The 23583-nt window shown below is 44.5% G+C and overlaps 1 protein-coding gene across 3 annotated transcripts in view; it reads left to right on the forward strand.

Annotated features, from left to right (window-relative positions):
- Positions 1-2641: 2641 nt before the first annotated feature.
- The window catches only part of ZFAND4 (zinc finger AN1-type containing 4), a 38522-nt gene continuing 17580 nt past the window's right edge, over positions 2642-23583 (forward strand). For 2 of the 3 annotated variants that reach the window (XM_029912970.1, XM_029912971.1), the window contains exons 1-4: positions 2642-2933; positions 11963-12038; positions 12145-12212; positions 16748-16934. In XM_029912970.1, the coding sequence (XP_029768830.1) occupies positions 2750-2933; positions 11963-12038; positions 12145-12212; positions 16748-16934 (515 nt within the window). In that variant the 5' untranslated portion in view covers positions 2642-2749. Of the gene's footprint in view, positions 2934-5070; positions 5089-11962; positions 12039-12144; positions 12213-16747; positions 16935-23583 lie in introns of those variants that run through there. The other variant, XM_026658159.1, reaches the window with a different exon arrangement.

A 23583-nucleotide genomic window follows, 5' to 3' on the forward strand; every position in this document is an offset into this window, starting at 1 on the left:
GTGGTTGTGGGTATTCATCCTGAGGCACATTTCAAAAATCTCTAGCTTTTTAGGTGGCCAGTACTTTCTAAAACTCAAGCTCCTGTCAAGTGTCTCCAGTTGGGTAACCAAGCTCACTGGTCACATGAAAATCTTGGCCTTTAGACACCAAAGATCTGAAAAGTGGGATTATCCTTCCCCCGCTCACCCCCCCCCCCAAAAAATTATCCTCCCCTCTTTATATTTGGTGTTGTGTATTGCCCCCTACTTTACCCCTCAGCTACCAAAATACGTCTGGTTTTACTTGCTTTATGTGCTGGTCTTATGAACCAACATTTTCAAACAGAAGTGTAGTATGAGTTAAGCTCATGTTATCTCTGTCTCTGAAAAGCACTAAATTTTGACCTCTGCTGTTAAGAATAACCATTTTGCAATAAATGGCACATCTTTAGACAGGTTAAAAGCTACCTTTTGTGTACAGTAGGGAGCTGGAACTCCTAGGTGTAACCAACTCAGTTGGTTACAGACTACAGATTGTCCCAGGCTAACTAGAATTCAATTTACCACTGGTTGAAAGTTGTTGCCACTGCCTGTTCAAGCATGTGTGAAGTGAATTTGAGGGGGTCCTGGTCCACTTCCTATGAAGCAAGGCTTATGCAGCACAAAACCCACTCTTCACTCAGAGCATTAATTATTCCTCTTATTAGTAGTCCTAGAAGAGAGGCCAAGGCGTGAAGGTGGTCATCAGGGGAGAACTTTCCTCTTAATCCTGTATGGCATATGTCTAGCTCAGTCGATCCTCATTAGTAAAGCCACATCTGGGAAAGCTTGGCCAGTGGTTTTGTGCTCCACCTGTTCTGTGGTTAATGATGATGGCTCAGTGTGATGCTATACTGAAAGATGGGAGAAAGTAGATTCCACAAGGAGAAGGGGATGAGAGGCCCTGGATTGATCAATGCTGTTTCCAAGCTCTATGTGCTCTCTAATTATGAAATGCAACCCAAAGCTGGTAGACTAGCACTACTGTGCCTTTTCTTTGTAACTTATGTTTGTATGTTTTTCTTAAAGCCCTAGGTCCTGGTGTTGGGTGGCTTATGAACGATAATACTTAGTCCTGCTATGAGTGCAGGGGGGCCTGGACTAGTTGACCTCTCAAGGTCCCTTCCACTCCTATGATTAAAGAGTATGTGCTTGGCCTGAAATAAAACAAGTCACAACACCCCCCATCTCAGTCTTTCATGCCTGTGAAGAAGAGCTTGAAACACTAAAGAGCTAAACTTTTTTTTTTTTTTTTTGGTAAATCACATGCTGATTTTTGTTTGAAGAGGTGGGTGGGTGATACTGCCTGTGTCTAAGGGTTCAGTGCCCTATAGTAGCATGGTTACAGCTGGTACCTGTTCTCCTATGAAGCAGGGGCTGATGACAAAGGGCCCTCTGCCTGAACAGCTGGGTATGGGCATTGCTTAATTACTACCTGCAGAAAGGGGGGGGGGGGGGAGAGGAGAGGTGGAAGTGATCAATTTCTCATATAACGGCCGCTCGACCCAGCCTGGCACCATTGAAACTACGTTTCCCATCAGCCCCTGGGGCTGCCAAGTTAGAACGGCGTCATGTGATTACTGTTAGCGATGGAGAGGCTGCATCCGGGTCCTACTCTTCCTTCCCCTCCCTCCCTCCCTCCCTCCGTAACGACCACAACAAGCAGAAGGAAGGAAGCGCTAAGGCCTGGTGGACATCCGCCCCTGCTGGTTACAGAAGCACCGCCCCTGCAGCGAGCTGATTGGGCAGCAGTTGTAAGAACGGCCGTCTCATTGGTCAGTGGGAGGGAGGGGATGTCACAAAGGATAGGTAGGCGCGGCGGCGGCTCAGGGAGCGAGCGACGGCGGCGGCGCAGGCGGAGGGGGTGGCTCCCCCTCCCTGTCTGTCCCCTTCTCCCGGCGGCGGCTCCTCCATGAGGGCGCCCAGGGCCGGCGGCAGGTTCCCGTGAGGAGCGGTGGGCGGGGCTTTGCGCTCATCTCCCGCTGGCCCCCGCGCGGGCCCGGCGGTAGCGGCAGGTGAGACCCCGCCCGACACACACACCCCGGGGCCGCTCTCCTGGCGGGGCGGGGAGCTCGCTGCCGGAGCAGGGGCGCTGCGCAGGGCCCGGGGCCGCCCGGCAGCGATCGCTGTCTTCTTTGTTTGCAGGCGCCTCTCGCTGCCTGGCCCAGCCCGCGGGCCCCCGCAGTCCCCACGGAGCCGGGCGGCGCGGGGCCCAGGAGACGATCTGCCCGGGCGCCCCTCAAGGCAGGATCTCGCCCTGCTGCCAGGAGCCCGCTCGGGGTTCCGCGTGCGCGGAGTGAGCACCGCCCTCCTCAGCTGGGGCAGGGGTCAACACTGGCCCCCGGGGGATTGGCGCTTCCTAGGCACGTGCTAGGTACACCTCTTGGAGGGGCTGTGACCCCGTCCCTCTCCCGGAGCTAAAGCTTTGTCTCTGGTGGTGCTGCTAAATTAGCACTGTTTGTTACACTTCTCTTTCATCGCCTGGCTGTCTGCCTTGTGGGTTTTAACCACCGTTTTATTTAATGATTCCTTGTGTTTAAAAGTCAACAGCGAGCGATTAGTTTGTCAAAGAGCACATCCTGCCATTGCTAAAACTGCCCTTGTGTTCTCCGTAGGTGCAACATTTGAAACATGAACACCAATACGCGTTACCAGTTTTCAAAGCTGGAACACAGTTGTCTGCGACGTTTCCAAACTAATCTTTACACAAGGAATTTGTAAATCCTTTGTAATGGCCAACAAGAAAGAACCTCCTTTCTTCAATGATGATAACGTGGGACCGTTTCACTACAAACTTCCTTTTTATGAAACTATGGAGCTCTTCATTGAGACACTTACAGGAACGTGCTTTGAGCTGCGAGTGGCTCCCTTTGAAACAGTGATTTCTGTGAAAGCTAAAATTCAAAGATTGGAAGGTACCTGTCTCTCTCCTTTATAAAGTCAGCACATTGTATATCATTTTAAAGGAAAAGTCAACTTGCAAATGACCCTTAATTATAATTGTGCTGAAGATCAAGCTAGGGAATTAATGTAATTGGGTGATGCTGTCCATAAATTAGTTTGTAGCTAATGGTTTAGTAACCTCTGGTTTAAAGAGACTTCTGACATTTCCTGTAATTTATTCCTCCTTGTTTTTGTACATCCTGCTAAGGTATTATAAGGGCACAGTTTATCACTAGTAAAACTTTAACAATTTCTCCTTATTTGGAGATATTATTCACTGTGTCAGAGGATTATCTTAGACACGACTTTTTGGTTCACATGCTAGAGTTTTAAAGCATTGAAGTTTTAATGTGAAGAAGCTGCTGATTTGTCTTGCCTATAGTTCACTGACTGTTTCTAGGTATAGTCAGGAGGTGGACTCTGCTTTTTCTTAAAGTGACAAAGTTGCTGCATGTGTTGAAGTTAAAACACCTTTGATGCTGATCTTATTCTACCTTATGTAAAAACTTTATTCAGTGAATGGGGACTTATTGTTAACTATTAGATCTAAAGCACCATGTGAAGTACGGCCCCATTCCCAGGAGGCCTAACTCTAAGGATTAAATCTACCTCCATGAAACTTTGCACTGGTGCAACTAAATCAGTGGCTTTGCACCAGTACCAAAGTCAGCTGTGCTGCTCTAAGCCCCATTTTGTGCCAGTTTAGCATGTCTACATTAAGAGTTTTTACCAGTGTAACTACACCAATGTAGTTATACAGAGGTGAATTTCCTTCATGTAGATAGGGCCTTAATTAGACTTCATAAGTTCTTTAACATCTTGTGGAGGCTGTGGGGATACGGGTTGCATGATGAGTGGAGGGAGAGGTTGTTATGAGGTTGTTTGTTTGTTTTTTTTCCCCATCATGGCTGAGTATGGTGGTGGAGAGTAAATATGTGTGGCAGAATGCTAGCCATATCAAGTGAGTTAAAGGATTTGGGGGACAGGAGTCAGTTGCTTAATGCACAGGAGCAGGAGAGCTGCTCCAAGAAGAGGAGGAAAAGGGGAGGTAGTATGTAAGGAAAAGTTTTGGAGCTGTAAGTGGAAGAAGGAAATAGCATATTAAGGTGAGCAGAGCTGGTGGTGGTAGGGAGAAGGAAGAGTAAGGAAAATGGAAATCTGTAGAAGTCCTTGAATGTGGTGAGGAAGAGGAACTTGAATTTCCTGTAGAAAAAATCTGGAGGCTAGCGAATAGGCATATTACGCTAGGCATATCTAACTTGTGGGAAGATCACAATGAGAATTTGATTATCACTAAAGGTTGTTTTATAGTTACAAATAGTGCCACTTACTAGAACTTTATGATTTATGAGTTGCATTTCTCAGAGTGGGAAAGTGGTAAACTGCTTGACATTCCTGAATAATGGGTCTGATTGTATAGGCTTTAAATTACTGATAAATATACTCCACAAAAATGTGGAAGACACAGAAGTCCACCAATGCTCATCTCTGAAAATCACTTGTATGGCTTAGTGTTCCAGAGTGGGGCTAAAAGACCCCAAGATCCTCCCCAATGTGCTGTGTAGGGGCAGATAGGCAATTTTTCTTGACTTGCAGTTGATCAGCTTGTACATGTAAATAGAATGCCATGGTGAAACATCCCATCTTACACTGTAAATGTAAGTTACAGGCAAGTATTACTATTGTGTAGGTCAGGATCTCTGAGAAGGAAATACAGAATCTGGGATTTCTGTGAGGGAAATCCAGAATGACGTTAACAATTCACTTACAAGATCTGCACTCAACAATGGTCAACTATAACAAATGCTGCTAGCAGAATTAAAAACTAGCAAAGAGAACTATTCTTTTGTCCGTTGCTGTATTATCAAGAGACACCAGTGCATTGTCTACGCTGTAACCAGGCCTGAAAACAGACAGATGGGGACCAAGTAAATATGAATATTTCAAATACTGCCAAAGCCACTTTCCTACTCCCTATTTCATAATCTGACCTTCTTGGGCAGGTTTAGGGACGTGGAAATAGTTGATGTCTGCTTTAAGAAAGCTGGATATCTCACCGAGAACAGCCCCAACACCTCTCTGCTGATTTTACCAGGTATGAAGAGCACAGGTAAACTTTGATAACAGGTAAGAGCCCAAAGTTCCTCTAGCACATCTAAACCCTCAGTGTGTGTGTGTAACTGTTTGAAACTCAACCAGAGCATGTGGTGGTCATGCCTTTCAGCCGCAGATCTGTTCCCATGCATGCAGTCTGTCCCATGCAAATCACAGGAAACTTGTAAGCAAAGATTCAAACTTGCCCTAGCAAAACACACTTGATTATCTTCAAGGCAGTGACAACCTGGATTCTTGCTTCACCCAGAACAGTTCCATTGAATGAGACTTTGGAGATGCTGTAGTGAAAGAGAGAGCCTCATTTGTCTCTGATAGCAATGGCATAAGAATTTAAATGCTGTCCTAGTCAGCCTTCCTCAGAATAGGACTACTATCAGCAGGAACCTCCACCGCATCAGTTTCGCTTCCTGCAGGAATCGTATATTAAGGTAGAATGCTAGGGTATGTAAAAAAACAGCATATTGATTGATCATGGATGTGACAATAAATCACTCTGTAGATCTAGATCAGACTAACGCAAGCAAAGTGATCATAAAGTGGTAAGATTTTGGACTGCAATACAATGAAATCGTAAATATGAATTCTTTTACTAAAAACACACTGAGGAGACTGGAATAATTGGTTCTCTTCTGTTGCTGTTGGACTGAGAGTGATTCCCTACCCAAGTCTCTCTAATGGCCCCGCAAGTGAACCTTTTACATTTGTAAAGTCACCCCTCAGCCCATAGTTGTCTTTCCTTAAGGCAAAATACAGAACATTTTTTTTCTTTTTTGGTTCTACCTTTTATAAATGTTCTTTTTAGAAATATGTTTCCTCCAGTTCTCTTCATATTCTGTATCACAAGTGCATTACTTGTAAACAGCATCAGTCTTATTCCTTACCACTTAGTCATAATCAACTGGTAGTTACTTTTACAGCAACCTATTGTGATGTCACAGAATTGATTTCAGTTGAAAAGCAAGCAGTGGGAGTGGATTGAACTCTGCAGCTTACTCTGATTTCTTGCAGAGGCAAGCTTCACCACTGCAAATGGTGGGACTGCCTACTTTGGGGTTTATATCAGCTGTAGAAAGTAGTTCTGGCTGCTGGAATCTTGTCTACTCCTCTTGCTGTAAGAGGGTTTAAAACTGGCTTGCATTTTTTGGAAACATTTCCCCAGTGTAGATAGGGTCTCCTAGGCAAAGCAAAGATTGCTTTACCAACTCAACATCTTCAATCAGGGACAGTAAATATTAAAAAGTCAATTAATATCCTGTAAGGACTTCTTCCAGCAGATAGTCATTCCTGGGGAAGGGTTTCGCAAATATATGATGAAAGTTCCAGTTGTATAGATTGACCTTCAGATGAATATTTGGGGTGATAAAATGCAAGGTGGAATAAAAAAAGGGAACAGACTATTTAGTTACAATACTAAATACAAACCTGTTTCCTGATCCACATGTTGTGGGGTGGAGGAGATGTTTCTGGCATGTTAAAGCAGGTACACTAAGGAAACCTGGAAGATGTAGTGAGACAGAATGGGATTGAACTTCAAGGGCTGTGTCTGACAGGCTGGCTCCAAGAGGGGAGAAAATGATAGTGTTCTGTATAGCAATGTAAATTATGCTTTTGAGGGCAGAGAGGCGGGGAGAAGACCTGGATTGCTCCCCTGGCTCTTGCAGAGCAGGTTGTCACTTGGAGTGGCAGTAGATGTTTGGAGAGAGGTAAGACCTGAATTTGCTATCACCCCCTCCCCTGAGCTCCAGTTGGCCAGCTGAGCTGATGCAACCTTGAGACATAGCTGAGCCCTACTTGATCGGTACTGATTAGAACTGCCCAGTAGCAGGGCCACATGCTTCATAGGACGAGGGGGCTCTGTGTGATCCTCATGATCATTGCCAGTTTTATATTCCGAGTCTGTATGCAGATTTGTCTCCTCATAGAAGGTAAACTACAATCCTGCAAAAGAACACCTAATGCAGCTTTCCTTGTATATGAATCTACAGAAACGGATACTACTTTATTTGCATTTTAAATGTAGGATTTATAGGAAACAGCATAAAAGTGAGTGTGTCTGTGCTTCCCTTATTGCAGACAGTAAAATTATTTTCTTTTCAGCATACCCCACCAAAAAAAGTACTGTCACCTTAAGAAGAATGAAAAAACATGTCTGATTCCGTAGGATTCAAGTTAGGTCATTTGTTGCAAAAGAACATTTTGTAACAAATGATCTATTAGTTTATCAAAGTAATTGGAAATCACCCCTTCAAGGCAGACAAAACCATGACAAATTCAGACAATAAAGACTGTGTAACCAGAACTGTTCTGTAGTAAAATGGTTTTCAACTTAAGACTCACTGGTTTTTGCCAACTTGCTTTTGCTCCTGCTGCAGACGTCAAATATGACCAATTATTAAATAGCCAGCTGAAGAAAAGGCATTTGTTGCTCTATCATGTGAAGGTTTCTCCTTCATATGTGACTTTGTCAGATTTCAAATGGGCACAGCACTACTGTCATTTCGTGCCTTTTTTTCTGGCTGAAGTAAAGATATGTTGGCAGCTTCTAATGTTGAAGGGATAAAAGTGACCCCTCCCATAACCTTATGGGGACATTTCCTGTAGTTCATAATTTATTTTTAAAAAATTGACAGTTGCTCCAAAATGTGAGCTCTGCTTCAGAATTGTTCAGTAGGCCCTGTAGCAACAGTGAACGGATACCGACTGGCTCTTTTGTGCCCTGTTCATGCTCTGTTGTGTTCTCAACTCTTGCTAGGTGTGTTGACTGCCGTGCTATGATTTTGAGAGCTTGATTCTATTGTCATATGTGCATCAAACATAATTGATGACTAAATTCCAATTTGAGGGCCAAAGTCTTTCCTCAGATATACTTGTGTAGCCTCAGTGTGCAAGGTTTGTAAATCTATGGGCCAGATTCTTCCCTCGCAGTTTATCTTGGTGGTGCAGAAATCAGTAAAGTCAGATTGACTTTCAGTTTGCTGGGTGAGTTTACAGGGGTGGCAGCTAGAAAAAAAACCATCTTGTTGATATCCAGAGTCATTGGCATGATATATGGAACCCTTTCTGTCATTTTATCACACTGACATCTCTGCTCAACCCAGTTTTACTAGTATTTGTGTCTTACCCTGATCTGTTGTTACTGTTCCAAACCATTGTGCTGTATCATAATATTTTGCAGCTTATATTTTTCAAACTACTAGGCAGATCTTACAAAGCATTTGGTTATCAACATTAATCATTCTTCCTGCTCTTAAACAACATAGTGTTAAAATTGCACACACCTGGGCAAGATCACTTCAAAAACGAAGTTATGGAAGTTGTATCTTGCTGCAGTTTATCACAGACGTTGTGCAGTGTTCCATAATGAGATCTGTGGAGGTGGTGAGTTTGGGGTCCTATGGTGTCATAACTGGATATCATACATATTTGATGCCAGTTGTATCCTCGGTCACTTACTGTGTCTTTCAGTTGACGTAGTGTACTCTAGGTTATCAAGCAAACATTACAAAGAACTCATATTGTGTATTACACTATTCTGTACCCTCACTTTTGAGTATTAGAATATACAAGTAAATAGAGTATTGAGCATACAGACATTAGAATTACCAGGAGTAATTTGGTGTATTTAGTATCTGTTGTTTTACTGAAACTGCTTAGAAATGGTTCTTATGAACTATAAAATATTTGAGGCTTTTATCACCAAAAAAGCAAAACTGCTCTTCTTCACTGTTAAATTCAGGAGTTGTATTTTTCTGTTCTCCTTCATACTAGGTATTCAAAGGTCAATAGAAACTAACTTATGATCTGCTTCAAATATTTGAAATGTTAGGATTAAGCTATTAAGAACAAACGTTATGTGAGCGACAACATAATATAAATTTTTTTTGTTTGGTGATATTATTGTAGGCCAAAAATATATAGTAAGGAAAAGATCAATTTCTCACAAATTGCCTGTACCTGGCAAACATGCTACTTTTTGTCAGCTTCTTATGAACACTGTGCTTCTATCTGTTTAAATTGCAAAATACCCTATTATATATAAAGAGAGCTAATCATTAGAAAGTTCATGTTACTGGTCACTTAGTAACTTCTCATTCATCGAGATCTACAAAGATTGAGAACGCTTATGTACAGTAACCCTCCGTTATTCCTCTTTGTGGTCATAGTGATTCTGACTCACATCTGCCTTCATTGACGAACACGCACACTCATCATGTTCCCATGGCTGAATTTGACCATGAAGCAGGATGAATTAAAATCATCAATTTAAAAAATCATTTTTACTCATTTATATGCTGCTAGTTCTTTATTTCCTGTTCTGTAGTCTTAAATTGCTAAAATTGAATGTTTTATAGCTTCCTAATTGCAAGTAGAATTTCAGATTTTACTATTTTTTCCTATTAAAAAGTTTCACACTTAAAATGTTGCTGTATGCTGACAAAGACCAAGTCCATGGCCCCATTAACAGCCTGACCATCATAAACTCAGACACCAGATTGATAAGCAAATAGACCATGCTGTATTGGTAATCAGTATCACCCTCCTATACAGTATATTGAACTGCCTCAAGTGAAGAAAGCTGAAATGTTTCACCAGCCCATATATAGCGTTCCATCAGGATTTGCAGTTTGAAGTCCATGACCCTTGTGTTTCTACGTCTTAGATGTTTTTGAAAATTCCACCCAGAGGCCCCAGCCTCAGCCTGATTTAAATCACTCGATCCTGCCAAGGAGTAATTACATCTCTCTTTTTACTTTATCAGTTGTATGCAAGAACAGCATCCTCTTCCATATTTCTTCTGTCACAGCACAACTCAATTTTCAGTGTTTCAGAGGATGAAGGGAAGTGTACATACTACAATGTAATTTTAATGTTTGGCTATGAAGAGCCATTTGGATACACATCATAAATTCTTATCTGAATGTATTCATAAGGCCAAGTAACCCTTTCTCAGTGTGTTAATTGTCCTATGGAGGAATCTTACTAGTGCCAGGAGGAGCGCAAACCATAAAATGGGTATGATTTTTTACATTTCCACCTTACTAGGCCACTAGGAAAGGAATATGTAAAGGAGCAACAGAGATGCAAAAGCTGAGGATTCTCCACTGCTGTGTTTTGGGAGGTATTTGCATGAATTAGAGAGTGCTAGCTTTTTGCGTCCAGTGCCATGACCCTTGTGCCTCAGCGTGAAGATTAGTGTTTCCACTTCTCCTGCAGGCAGGCAGTATGTGGTTTCCATATAGTTTCATTCTACTTACTATATTTGTAGAATGTTTTTAATGAAGTCTTAAAATGTACTGTACTTTGTGTGGGTCATTTGGACAGAATTGCTTCCACCTGACACTTTGTTAATTTTCAAAGGCCCAGCAGACCGATCAACATGCTAACTGTAATTTGTGCCTTTGGCTATCTACCTTTCAATCTTAAATAACTTGCCGATTAAAAATATTTTTCCTTTCAAACGTGTGTTTGGTTGTGAGTCTACCCAAGAAATCAAGACTGGAAACTGTCACTCTTCTTTTAGGAAGGTATAAAGGGTCATTACTGAACTCTGTACAGTTTGCTTTAAATGAGTGTCAAACTATAAATGAGTTGTCCATACACATGGAGGGAAAACAAAGTTAGCCAGCAAGTGAAACACATGACTTCCTGTAATTTCCAGTGCAAAACACAGACCTCATGTTCACTGCTGCTTCTCAGCACTTCAACCCTGTTTCCTTTTAATAATACGCTGTCATGTCAAATTTGTCCTAAAATGTTGGTGTGGTTTAATAACAAGCTTTACCAGACATAAGATTAGTAAAGTGTTTCTGTAATTTAAAAAACAGACCTGTGAGTGTTCGTAGCCCAAATTTTGCATAGCCGTGGATCCTGCACCGGAATCTGAAACTTCAGATTTAGCAGATACAGAAGTAAAAACACTATAAACTGGTGAAGCCTGGTCTAACTAGGGCTGCCATGGGTGGGCAATCTTTATCTAAAACACTGAAGTGTAGCCATTGGCTATTATCCAAGGTAAGGGATGATCTGACAGACAAGTTTTTGTATCCGTAACTGGTCAGAGGCAGAAGCCTTATTCTAACTTGCTGCCAAGGCTCAAAGACCTTGTCTACACTGGTGGCAGCATGAAGGATACATGCTGCTACACACAGCAGTGAAGGGCAGGCTGTGTCCACGTTGTGGCATGTTGCTATACAAGGCAGTGAATGGCTCTGGCAGGTGGGAGGCAGTTGGGAAAGGCTTGAGCAGCAGGGACCCCACTGCTTTTCCCTGCCACTGGAGTCTTTCACTGTGGTAGGGAAAGGCTCTGCTGGCAAGGAGGCAGCAGGATACTACACTGCTAAAAGTGAAGATGTGGAAGGCACTGTGCTTGGGTGTGTAGAAAGCCATGTAGTGTGTGTACCCTAGGGTTCTGGCATGTCTGTACTCACCTAAGCAATACCTCACTGGCTGCATGGCTAGTAAGGGTGTAAGCAGCAGGGCATTCAGTGTCTGTACGCTACACACTGCCATAAGTATAGATTTACCCAAAGTGTGTGCACAAGATTCAGGGGGTAGGAACTGGATGACTGAAATACCACAGAAGCAGTGTTGAGGAGCAGAATTTGGGAAGCCCTTGAGTAAGGCCACATTTGCTGTAGCTTAAGCCGTGCTAGTATGGGTGTGCCTTCCTGAGTTGCAATACACCTCAACTTGCAGTGTAGACAAACCCTAACTATGGGTGGTAGCTCTTTAGTCTAAGTTATAGTCCTTGCAATGTATTTAAATGCGTGCCTAATGTCTGGCAAGTGGTGTGGCTGGAAAACTCAACCAGTTTTTAGTCTCTCTGAAGAAGATTCTACAGTGACTTTATACTAATTGACTAACTTTTAATGTTGTCTTTTTGAAGGTATTCCTGTCTCTCAGCAGCACTTAATTTGGAATAATGTGGAGTTGGAGGATGACTATTGCTTGAATGATTACAAGTGAGTATAAGATAAAACTAAAACTAACTGTTCCAAATATAATAACTATTACTATTGGAAACTGAGAGTATTACAAAACTTCACCTTTTTTGTTGACTATTTGCAGCATTTCAGAAGGTTGCACTTTGAAGCTGGTACTGGCTATGCGAGGTGGGCCTATTAACACTAGAAGAGGTAGGTACAAGTTTGTTTGTGTTGGTTTCATGTGAAGAATCAAGACAGTCTAATAATGACTCTTACACAAATGCTCATAACTGTAGACCATTGTATTTTAGTCAAGCTTTTTGGCTGAATGGACTTTGATTGTAAAGGAATTGAAAGATTTTTGAGGAATATATAAGGGTCTGTTCACCCATCTTTCATTTGTCATATTTTGTGTTTTTAAAAGCCATTAGCCCAAACCCATTAGCCTAAAGCAGGCGTAGGCAACCTATGGCACATGCACCGAAGGTGGCACACGAGCTGATTTTCAGTGGCACTCACACTGCCCGGGTCCTGGCCACTGGTCCAGGGGGCTCTGCATTTTAATTTAATTTTAAATGAAGCTTCTTAAACATTTTAGAAACCTTATTTACTTTACATACAACAATAGTTTAGTTATATATTATAGACTTCTAGAAAGAGACCTTCTAAAAACGTTAAAATGTATTACTGGCACGCAAAACCTTAAATTAAAGTGAATAAATGAAGATTCGGAACACCACTTCTGAAAGGTTGCCGACCCCTGGCCTAAAGGAAACTCTTGATGTGAAGTTGGATTAGACTTTGAAAAGTGAATATTGCAATAAAACTATTGACTTGGCTGCCTCACACATCCTGAACTGCATGTCTTACAGTATAAATTTAATGATACAATAAAGTATTAATCTATAAATTTAACTGGAAAAGTTGGAATAGATAATATGTACACATTATGGTGGGATTTCCAAAGGAGACTTTTATGGAGTTGTATGCCAACTGAAATCCCCAAATTCCTAACTAACATTGAAAAATCTCTGCTATCATGGCTAAGTTCCCATTCTGTTGGAATGGTTAAATTCTGCATGTCCTAATTGTGTAACGTGAAATGTGAAAATATATTATGCGTTGGTAAAGGGACACATCTTAAAAATCATGCTTGCCTAAAAATGTATCTTCTGATGTTTATAACACTAAGATTATTATTAGCAAAGTTATTAGAAGATTATTACTTTTTTTCATTTAGCACACTTGTGTATAGTCTGTCGAACTTGGACATGGGTGCTACATGTTACTAACTCACTTCATAAAACTGGCTATATTTCAAGTCAGTATGCCTTTTTAAAAAAAAGGGAGGGGGGGAAGAGAAGAGTAGTATCAGGAATCCAGAGCTATTTGGAGTGTAGACATTATGGGAGCCTTTGCTTCAATACATGCCATTGTGTTTTGAGATCACATTAGCTTCCCTATGAAGAGGTTTGTTTTTTCAGAGCCCTGAGATTTGATTGTTTCTATTATCTTCATTGCTTACTTCAGTGGCAGTTCTTCCTCAGCCCAACATAAGTTAACTCTTTGTTTTATTATCCACTTTTCAGGCTGAGTTACATTAGCGCAGAACTCTAGAGGAGTCGTCCTAATAAGGTCCATCCTTACCTAATAATCTGAAGTTCTGTAGTGCGTCCCTAGTCATGAAGGAAAGAGTAGGGCAGTAATTTTGGCAACACATGGCCTTGCCAGCTTCTGCATTTCACGTGACCCAACACATCATTTGTTTGCATGTAAACTATTCTCAATTTTTAATAGTCTAGCGAAAAGGGAAGCAAAAAGGAGGATATAAAGTTTAATTGCTGAAAATGCAGAATGGGTTTTGAGAAGGGCAGCAAAGTAGAGCTACCGACTTCAAATAGTTTCATGAATGGACTGCACTTTGAATGCTGATGAAAATACGTGCACAGGACTGCCTCTATACTGATTCTGAACTAGAAATGTGATAGACTGATTCAGGGGTCGGCACCACCATGTTGTGCAATGGACATTTGACAAAATTACTGTACTTGGTGTCGGACATGGGGAAGGGGGTTTTATGTCATTCACTCATTCAATTTTTTGAAAATTTACCACGGACCTCAAAATTTTTACCACGGACACGTTACTGATCCCTGGACTGATTTGTTTTTGCTTTTTAATTTTCAAACTTTTTGAACCTAGCACAGTTGGACAATGCAATTTTTAGGTGACTCTCATCCAAAGAGATGACAGCTGGGGTTCAAGGTTGGAAAACAGTTCATGCTCACAAAGCATATATACAAGGACACCCAGATCTTTTTGCAAACGCCCCCTTCAGCAATATTCTGAAATAGCTTGGAGGTCGAAGAGCATTGTAGTTTGAGCATGAGAATTATCGCACCAAACATTCTCTTATGACTTCAGAATCTCCGTGCCCTGTGAATGACAGCTCTTAAACTGCAGCAGTGGTTACCCAAGCATGTCATGCTGACGCCTCTTTTGCTTATTACTACATACAGATGGGGCCGCAGCCTAGCCTGGGATAGGTAAAGCATTGTTATGTGATAAAAGTCACAGAGGCATGAAAGCTGAAAGTGAGGAAATCCCTTTGCTATTTTCACTTGTAAAGCACGCTGTAGAAGAGAACTCTACACATCTTGTAGGGGATTCACATCTAATCAGGCTTAAATGAGTTCAACTTTCAAAGGCAATTAAAAATAATCTGCCTGACAGAGCTTTCATATAATGAAATCTCAGTTGCAATGTCACTGTAAGTACAATCTACCGTACATAACTGTAAAAATGCCTTGTTTTACAAAACTCTGCTCTAGTCTTTTCACTGCGTGCTTGTAGGTTGAGTTATTTTCATGGGAGAATTACATTAGTCTTTATTTCTAAAGGTGCTCCTTGCTCTAATCATACTCTGGCAAAGCTGAAGGTAGAATGGGTTGCACCCTTCTAAATAAACTGTAAAGCAGTTTGTTGTAAATTTCAGTCACTTAACAGGCTTCTGCTAGGATTCCTCAAAAACTAATCTCTTTGCCAGAAAAAATATTCAGCTCAATATACTTAAAACATAGTGAGCACTGTTGGGATTATTTTCTCTAATTCAGATTAGAGTAATCAAATCTAACCTCACTCTTCCTCATTTTAGAATGGTAAAATTAATCAAGGTTTAAAACCCCAAAGTGGGTCTGATTTCATTGGTCTTTGTATCTCCTCTGCTCACTTTCAAATGAGATTTAAATATTTTAGGGGGAAGTTTATATTTAAGGTTTTCCTATCAGTCTCTCTAGGTATTGGATCTAGTTAATTTATTTTACTTATAAATCTAGTTAGTAGAATTCTCCACCCTTAACCAGCTAACTTTTTTTTCTCCTCTGTCTTTCTATCTCATCCTTGGACATCTGAAGGCCCCTCTGTGTTTGGTTTGCCTTTCCCTTTTGTGTCGTTCTCCCCATCTCCTATGCAAGTATGGCAGTGCTGGGGGAAAAGGTGTGCTTTCTGTCCAAAGCCACCAGTGTGTGCGGGACTTCTCTCTTCTTCTGTTGTAGGCAGTTAGGAAGAGGCAGGGTCTGATGCCAGATCTTTAGTAACTAAGCAGGATCTCATGGTCTGCTCATTTATCTCATTCCATCCTTTCCCATATGTGGAGTTCTGCTTGGAGCTGCTGCTGGTGATGTGGGGTCTGCTTCAATAAGAGGAGTCAACAAAGGGAGGGGCTAGTAATGGAAAGGGGAGGAGAGCCAGACAGATGAATAGGGGATAATAACAAACACCTTCATTTTTAGGTTGCGCTTTGTACCATTCCAGTCAACTGTTTCTGGCACCTGAGCTTTAAAAATAACCCTACCTCAAAGCTGTCCCCAAGTGTTTGGGGGGAGGGCATAGCTCAGTGGTTTGAGCATTGGCCTGCTAAACCCAGGGTTTTGAGTTCAATACTTGAGGGGGCCACTTAGGGATCTGGGGCAAAATCAGTATTGTTCCTGCTGGTGAAGGCAGGGGGCTGGACTCGATGACCTTTCAGGGTCCCTTCCAGTTCTATGAGATAGGTATATCTCCATATATTATTATTATTATTATAATGCACACAATGATGTGGTCAAAGCATTCATGCCATAGCTTTCCTAAATGTTGTAGCAGGTGCTACTGGACTTCCTGTGACTATAATTTCCTTTTAAAAGAGCAGTGAGTGACTGCAAGGTAGCTGTGATATGGATTTTAATGTCTCTTGACAGGAGGAATGTAGGTGCTTGTGAAGCTGGGTGATAAAACCCTGTCTCAGGTAGCTAAAGGCTCATAAATGTCAGCATTTAGACATGTCAACTCAGGGAGGCTCCATTGGCTCCTCTGGGCTCACTGCCAGCAGTCATTGAAGTCCCCTAGAGGGTGGAGATATAAACATAGCAGGGAGAGGTGTGGGAACTTGAGCTAGGTACTAGAGTGCTTCAGACTCTTGAATGCACTCCCACAAATGACTTGGAACCACAGGGAGTTCAAACTACATCTATGCAAGTGTTTTATGTTTGAGTGCTGGCTGAAAAAACTCATTTTAGGTTGAATAGTTCAAGTTGTGCAGATTACTGTTTTCTTCCTGAAGACTGTTCCATCAGTGACATTTTCAGACCATCACTGTAGATTTCTTTAAACACAGTATGCAGGTTGAGGTGTTCTACCTCAGCCTCTTTGAGGGATTAGACTTCAAAGTTGAAATAGACTGTTTTTCATTCTGTTTTCTCCTATAGTTCCTGTGGAAGACCCTATTAGGGAAATGGCTGAATACATGGACCCCAGTCGAGATGAGGTCTGGGAGAAGGGGCCATCCAACAAACAAGTTACCTTCTTGGTGTACCGGGAAGGAGATCAGTTGAATTTCTTCCGTGTTGTAGACAGGGGGGATGGCACTTTAACACCATTATCTGAATCTTTAAGGTAAAAAGTGGGTTTCGATGTCTGGTTTCAGAGGGGGGAAAGCTGTACAACTTTTCAGCTGTTATTCCTTAACTTGTGTCCAAAGAATATTTAGACTGCCACAAGCATTACTATTACTGATCAAATTTGCAGATGACACAAAGCTTGGGGGGGGGAAGGGGGGGAGTTGCAGACACTTTGGAGGGTAGAGCTAAAATTCAAAGGGATCTTGATAAATTGGAGAACTGAGCTGTAGACAACAAATGAAAATTAAACAAAGGCAAGGTGCTACACTTTGGGAATTAAAAGCAAATGCATAAACGCTGAATGGAGGATAACTGGCTTGGCAGCAGCACTGCGGAGAAGGATCTGGGAGTTGTGGTGGATCACAACTTCAACATGAGTCAGCAATGTGAGTGGCAAAAAAAGCAAATGCAGTTTTGGGATGCATTAACAGAGGCATAGCTTGCAAGTCACAGGAGGTGACAGTACCGCTCTACTCGGCGCTAGTTAGGCCTCAGCTGGAGTACTGTGTCCAGTTTTGGTCACCAGTGTATAGAAAGGACGTAGAGAAACTGGAAAGGATCCAGACACAAGCAACAAAGACGATCAAATGGATGGAATGCAAGCCATGTGAGCAAAGATTGAAGGAACTGGGTATGTTCAGTTTGGAAAAGAGGAGACTAAGGGGGGATGTGATAGCAGTCTTCAGATATTTGAAAGGCTGTCATAAAAAGATGGAGAAATGTTGTTTTCTCTTGCCACACAGGGCAGAACAAGAGGCAATGGGTTCAAACTACAGCATAGCAGATTTAGGTTAAATCTCAGGAAAAGCTTCCTAACTGTAAGAACAGTAAGACAATGGACCAGACTGCCTAGGGAGGTTGTTGAAGCTCCTTCACTGGAAGTTTTCAAAAGGGTGTTGGATAGCTGTCTGTCTTGCATTGTTTAGACACAATGAATCCTGCGTCTTGGCAGGGGATAAGACTAGATAACCCTTCTGGTCCCGTCTAACTCTATGGTTCTATGATTAGTATTTAAATATATAAAATATAACAATGTTTAAGTTGGATGTTCTAACTAAGCAGCAAGACTGCAGAGGATGTAGTAATGCTGACTAATATTCTCTCTTTCTCAATACAAAGTGAAACAAAGCTGACTTGGCCTCCGAGAGCAATCCAGAATTTCCATCTCTGATGAGAGCAAACTTGGAAACAGATACAAAAGAAATGTTGCTTCAGTACTTTTTCCCCTCCATATAAAGTTGCATGTGTAGTTTTATAAACATTTGCTCCTCTCACAGCCCAAACATTTGTTCTTTACCTATCCTGCAGTGAAGTCATAGTCATGTGTAGAAGTCAGATTGGCAACTGGAAGTGGTAGGATCCTACCCAAGTTTTGCCTTCAGTTCCCAAGCAGCTGGATTTTTTGCTGAAATGATCAGTATTGAAATAGTACTGTTGACAGCTACAGTCAGGCTTTGTTTAGATGAACGCTGTTGAGGCATCAGGTCCATCACAGGTGGCCAGCTGTGATAGAACTTAGGGACCATCAGCACCAAAGCTACAAGTCTCTATCACCTTAACTGGAAAATTAACTTTATTAGCTGACATTCAGTAGTAGGCTGCTACCAGTGCAGAGGCCAGCAACTTGAGACATGATGACATGCACTAAGCCAGTGTAATACATAATGACAAAATCTTAATTTTTGTTCAGACTTAATAGTATCAGAGAATTTAGGAATCTGTTAGTAAAACATTTCCAATTCTTTAAAATCTTCTGGTAGCTGAGTTAAAAGTTCAGCTGTCTGTTCTGCTTCCATTTGTGCTTGCATGTCGGTTGGCAAAATCAAGGGTGGTTCTTCAAGTGCTTGCTCACGTCCATTCCATTGTAGGTGTGTGTGCTCGTCATATGCACTGGTGCCAGAAGTTTTTCCTTCAGTGGTATCCGTAGGGCACCGGCTCTGGCACCCTCTGGACTGGCGCGCATATGCGCTGGTATAAGGGATGCCACCGGCTCCTCCCTCCCTCAATTCCTTACCACCAGTGACAGTGCTTCAGCAAGATTTCCTAATTTGTTGTGTATAGTTTTTTTAAGTTGCATAGTTAATAGTTCCCTTAGTGTTAAATTAGAAATAGTTAATTAGTCCCATACGGGACTCAGCCTAGGGACAGGCATGCCACGGTCCCTGGGCTTCAAACCTTGTGACTGTTGCAAAAACCCCATGCCAGTCAATGATTCCCATAGAAGCTGCCTGAACTGTTTAGGGGAAACCCACTTGAGCAACAAATATTGGATTTGCACGAACTTTAGGCCGCTGACCAAAAAGGAGCGGAACATTCGTATTCGAGCGCTCCTTATGGAGTCAGCCCTCGCACCGGCCTCGAAGCCGACGAGATCGGATTCTGCTCCAAGCACTGTGGCCTAAGTGCAGAGTGCGCCTCTGGCAGCGACCAGCGCCGATCCCCATCCCCGGTACTGACTAAAAAGCAAAGAAAGGCCGGGAGGGGGCAATCTTCTGAGTCCCATGAAGGGAAGGAGAGAGTCAGAGGAGCAGACCCCGCGCGGGGTAGCTCTTCCTCTCCGGACGGTGGCCAGGCTCCGATTCCCGCTGAGCTGTCGAGCCTGCTTCAAGACCATCCCGGAGGCCTTTCAGGCAGCTAAGGACATACTGTCCTTTCTGGTGCCACCCACGCCGGCTGCTGAGATGCCCTGTTCAAGGAGTAAACCCGCCTTGGGACCTTTCCAGTGGACTCCATCAGTGCGGCACTGCTCCTTGCCTCAGGGGGTGCCCCGTCAGCCCTTGTCTGAACAGCACCACCAGCCCCCGGACGCGGGTCGGCTTATCTGCCAGAGTTCCCGGCGTTTGTCCCCGGACTCTAGGCACCATTTCTCAGGTCCTAGGCGTCGATCACCAGTGGTCTGACGCAGACCCGCAGAGACGCGGCACCAGTCCCCAGAGCCCCGGTGCTGGGAGTGCCTGAGCCACTCTCCCAGCTCATGGCATCTTTCCGGAGGGTTGAGATGTTGGTCCCTGGAGCCCCGTCACCGATACGGTTCACTGTGGGCATGTCGACATTCTCTGACACATCGGTCTTCTCGTTCCCTATTTACAGAGTGGCACCGCTCTCTAAACATGAGGCATCAATCGGGGTATTGTTGCCAATCCACCAAACGCTGCGGCCGGTCACCAGGGTCGCAACACCGAGAGCCATCACCCCTGTACAGGTCCTCAGTGGAGGTCCATGGCCAGAGCTGATGGGATCAGGGTAGGTAAGCGGCCTCGGTACTGTCCTCATCCCCCAGACAAGTCTCTCCTTCGGGCTCGGACAGCAAGGAGGAGACCCTGCCTGTAGGCCAAGGCCACTCACCGAGGGCATCGGCATTCCCCTCTGGGCCACCAGTGGCAGCATGGCCCCAGGGTCAGTGGCCTGACCCCTGGCATCTATGGAACCCCTGGGGGTTTCCCCACCGCTTGCAGGGGCATAGGTCGGTCTCGGGGGCATCTGAAAGACAGTCAGCAACAGTCTCCTGCCTACCCCCTGACTCGGACGCGGAGTCAGAGCAGGCTCCCTAGGGCCAGCCAGCCTTGGCCAAGGCTCTCCTAGCAGAATCGGCGGAGTTGGCAGACCTGCCGCCGCCTCCTCATCTTCGCCCAATGAGGTGATAGCGGGGCCTACCAGGAGCTTTTGAAGAGGGTTGCCTCAAACCTGGGGCTGGAAGCTGAGGAACTGGCAGAACCCTTGGACTCCCTGTTCGATGTGCCAAGGGCAGCAGCCCCCTCCAAGGTGGCATTGCTGGTGCACAAGGGAGTGGTGAAAATTACTGAGGCCCTGTGGCAGATAGCCTCCTCCCTGTCCCCTATCTCCAAGTGGGTGGAAAGAAAATACTACATCCCCGCTAAGGGGTATGAGTATCTTTATATCCACCCTGCCCCAAGATCACTGGTTGTGTCAGCAGCCAATGAGCACGCTAGACAGGGCCAACTGGGATCAATGCCTAAGAACAAGGAGGCAAAGAGGCTCGATCTCTTTGGTAGCAAAATTTATTCTACGTCCAGCCTCCAGCTGAGAGTAGTCAACCATCAGGCCTTACTTGGCTGTTACAATTTTAATATTTGGCAGTCCATGCCCAAGTTTACAGATTCGCTGCCAGAGGAACCCAGGAAGGAATTCCTGACTATCCTCGATGAGGGCAGAGCTGTGGCCAGGGCAGCCCTCCAAGCAGCCTCAGTTGCGGCGGACTGTGGCTTCGGCCATTTCTAAGAGGCCCTGGTTGCAGTCAACGGGTCTATCGATGGAGGTTCAACAATCCATCCAGGACTTCCCATTCGATGGCCTGGCACTGTTTTCAGAACAGACAGACAGTAAATTACATGACTTGAAAAACTTTAGAGCTACCTTGCGCTCCCTGGGCCCTCACACGCTGGGGCCGATGAGGAAGCAGTTTAAGCTGCAAGAGCCCCACGGGTTCGGGACCCGACCTCGGTCAGAGCCCTTCTGCAAGAAGGGCAAGGGCTATAAGTGTTGGCAAGAGTTATAAGCGCCGGCATCCTCTGCTCACTCAAGCTCCACCTGTAACCAGCTGGGTAACAAGCAGGCATTTTGAGGGTACGCTTGAGGGCGACGTTCCAGCCTGTGTCCTGGATCCTGCTTCCCTGTTGTTTTCCAACTGTTTGTCCCTTTTCCTCCCTGCCTGTGCCTCTATCACATCAGAACAGTGGGTCCTCAGCACAGTAGCAGGGGGATATAACCTTCAGTTTATTTTTATTCCACCCTTCCTCCCCGTCCCTCTTCAGGGACCCTTCTCACGAGCATCTGCTCACTCAGGAGGTACAGGGCCTTCTGGAGGTGGGAGCCGTGGAGGAAGTCCCTCTGCACTTGAGGGGGAAAGGATTTTACTCCACTATTTTTTTTATCCTAAAAGCTAAGGGGGGTCTACAAACCTATCCTCGACCTGCAGAGCCTCAACCAGTATCTCAAGAAGTTGAAGTTCTGCATGGTCTCCTTGGCCTCCATCATTCCTTCCCTGGATCCGGGAGACTGGTATGCTGCCCCTCGATCTGAAAGACACTTACTTTCATATATCGATATTTCACAGACACACATGGTTCCTACGTTTCGTAGTTGGGACCGCCCACTACCAATTCGCAGTGCTCCTTTTTGGCCTAACAACGGTGCCAAGGGTGTATACTAAATGCATGTCGGTGGTGGCAGCCTACCTCAGATGTCAGGGTATCCAGATCTATCCATTCATCAATGACTGGCTCATCAAGGGCTGCTCCAGGGTCCGGGTCCAGGTCCAGCGCAACGTCGAGACGTGAGCCACTTGTCAAGCTCTGAGCCTGTTGATAAACTAACAAAAATCAACGGTGATCCTGGTCCAACGGATAGAGTTTATTGGAGTGGTGCTCGACTCTACCTGAGCCAGAGCGTTCCTGCCAGAGGCCAGGTTCAGGGCAATGTCAGATCTGATTGCCAGCGTCACCGCACACCCTCACACCACTGCCTGGGTCTGTCTTAGACTCTTGGGGCACATGGCAGCATGCACATTCATTATCCGACATGCGAGACGCAGGGTGCATCCCCTCCAGATGTGGCTGGCGTCGGTCCACTCCCCGGCCAGACATCACCTAGACAAGGTCATCACGATCCCTCCATGGATACTTACCTCTCTGCATTGGTGGTCCAACCTGATTCAGGTGGTGGAAGGTGTACCGTTCGCGAGCCTGCGACTCACGGTCTTCCTAATTTCGGATGCATCCGACCTTGGGCATCTTGGTACACTGCAGATTCAAGGATTATGGTCTCAAAAGGAGCTTGCGTTGCATATAAACATTAGGGAGCTCAGAGCCATCTGCCTGGCTTGCAGTGTCTTCCATCCCCAACTTTCCGGGCAGTGCAGGTGTTGACGGACAACGCAGCCTCCATGTTCTATGTCAACAGGCAGAGGGGAGCTTGATTGTCAGCTCTGTGCCAGGAGGCCCTCCATCTGTGGGACTTCTGCATCTGGCATGCAATCCACTTGGAAGCCTCACACCTCCCCGGCGTCAGGAACATGCTGGTGGATCACCTCAGCAGGTCCTTCTCTCATCACGAGTGGTCCCTTCACTTGTAGGTTGTCAGAATGCTCTTTCAGAAGTGGGGAACTCCCCGAGTGGACCCATTTGCCACCAGACAGAATAGAAAGTGTCATCAGTTTTGTTCTCTCCAAGGCCTCGGCAGAGGCTCTCTTATCCAATGCCTTTCTTCTGTCATGGTCAGGAGACCTGATGTACACCTCCCCGCCAGTTCCACTCATCAGCAAAGTCCTCCTAAAGATCAAGAGGGACAAGGCACAGTTCATTATGATTGCCCCAGCATGGCCTTACCAGCATTGGTTCGGCATGCTCAATCACCTGGTTGTAGCAGCCCCATGGCCACTTCCCAGCCGCCCAGACCTACTCTCACAGGATCGTGGTAGATTCCTGCACCCGAACCGAACCTCTTCACCTCACAGCTTGGATGCTGTGTGGCTGAATCCAGAGAAACAAGCCTACTCTAGTCAGGTACAGCAGGCTCTCTTGGAGAGCAGAAAGCCCTCCATTGGAGCAACTTGCCTGGAAAAGTGGAAGCGTTTCTCCTGCTTGGGCGTTGGAGTGGAATATCTCCCCAACCCAGTCGTCTCTGCA

The sequence above is a fragment of the Terrapene carolina genome, unplaced genomic scaffold (genome assembly GCF_002925995.2).
Source record: "Terrapene carolina triunguis isolate 2854851 unplaced genomic scaffold, T_m_triunguis-2.0 Scaffold402, whole genome shotgun sequence".
Taxonomy (NCBI): Eukaryota; Metazoa; Chordata; order Testudines; family Emydidae; genus Terrapene; species Terrapene triunguis.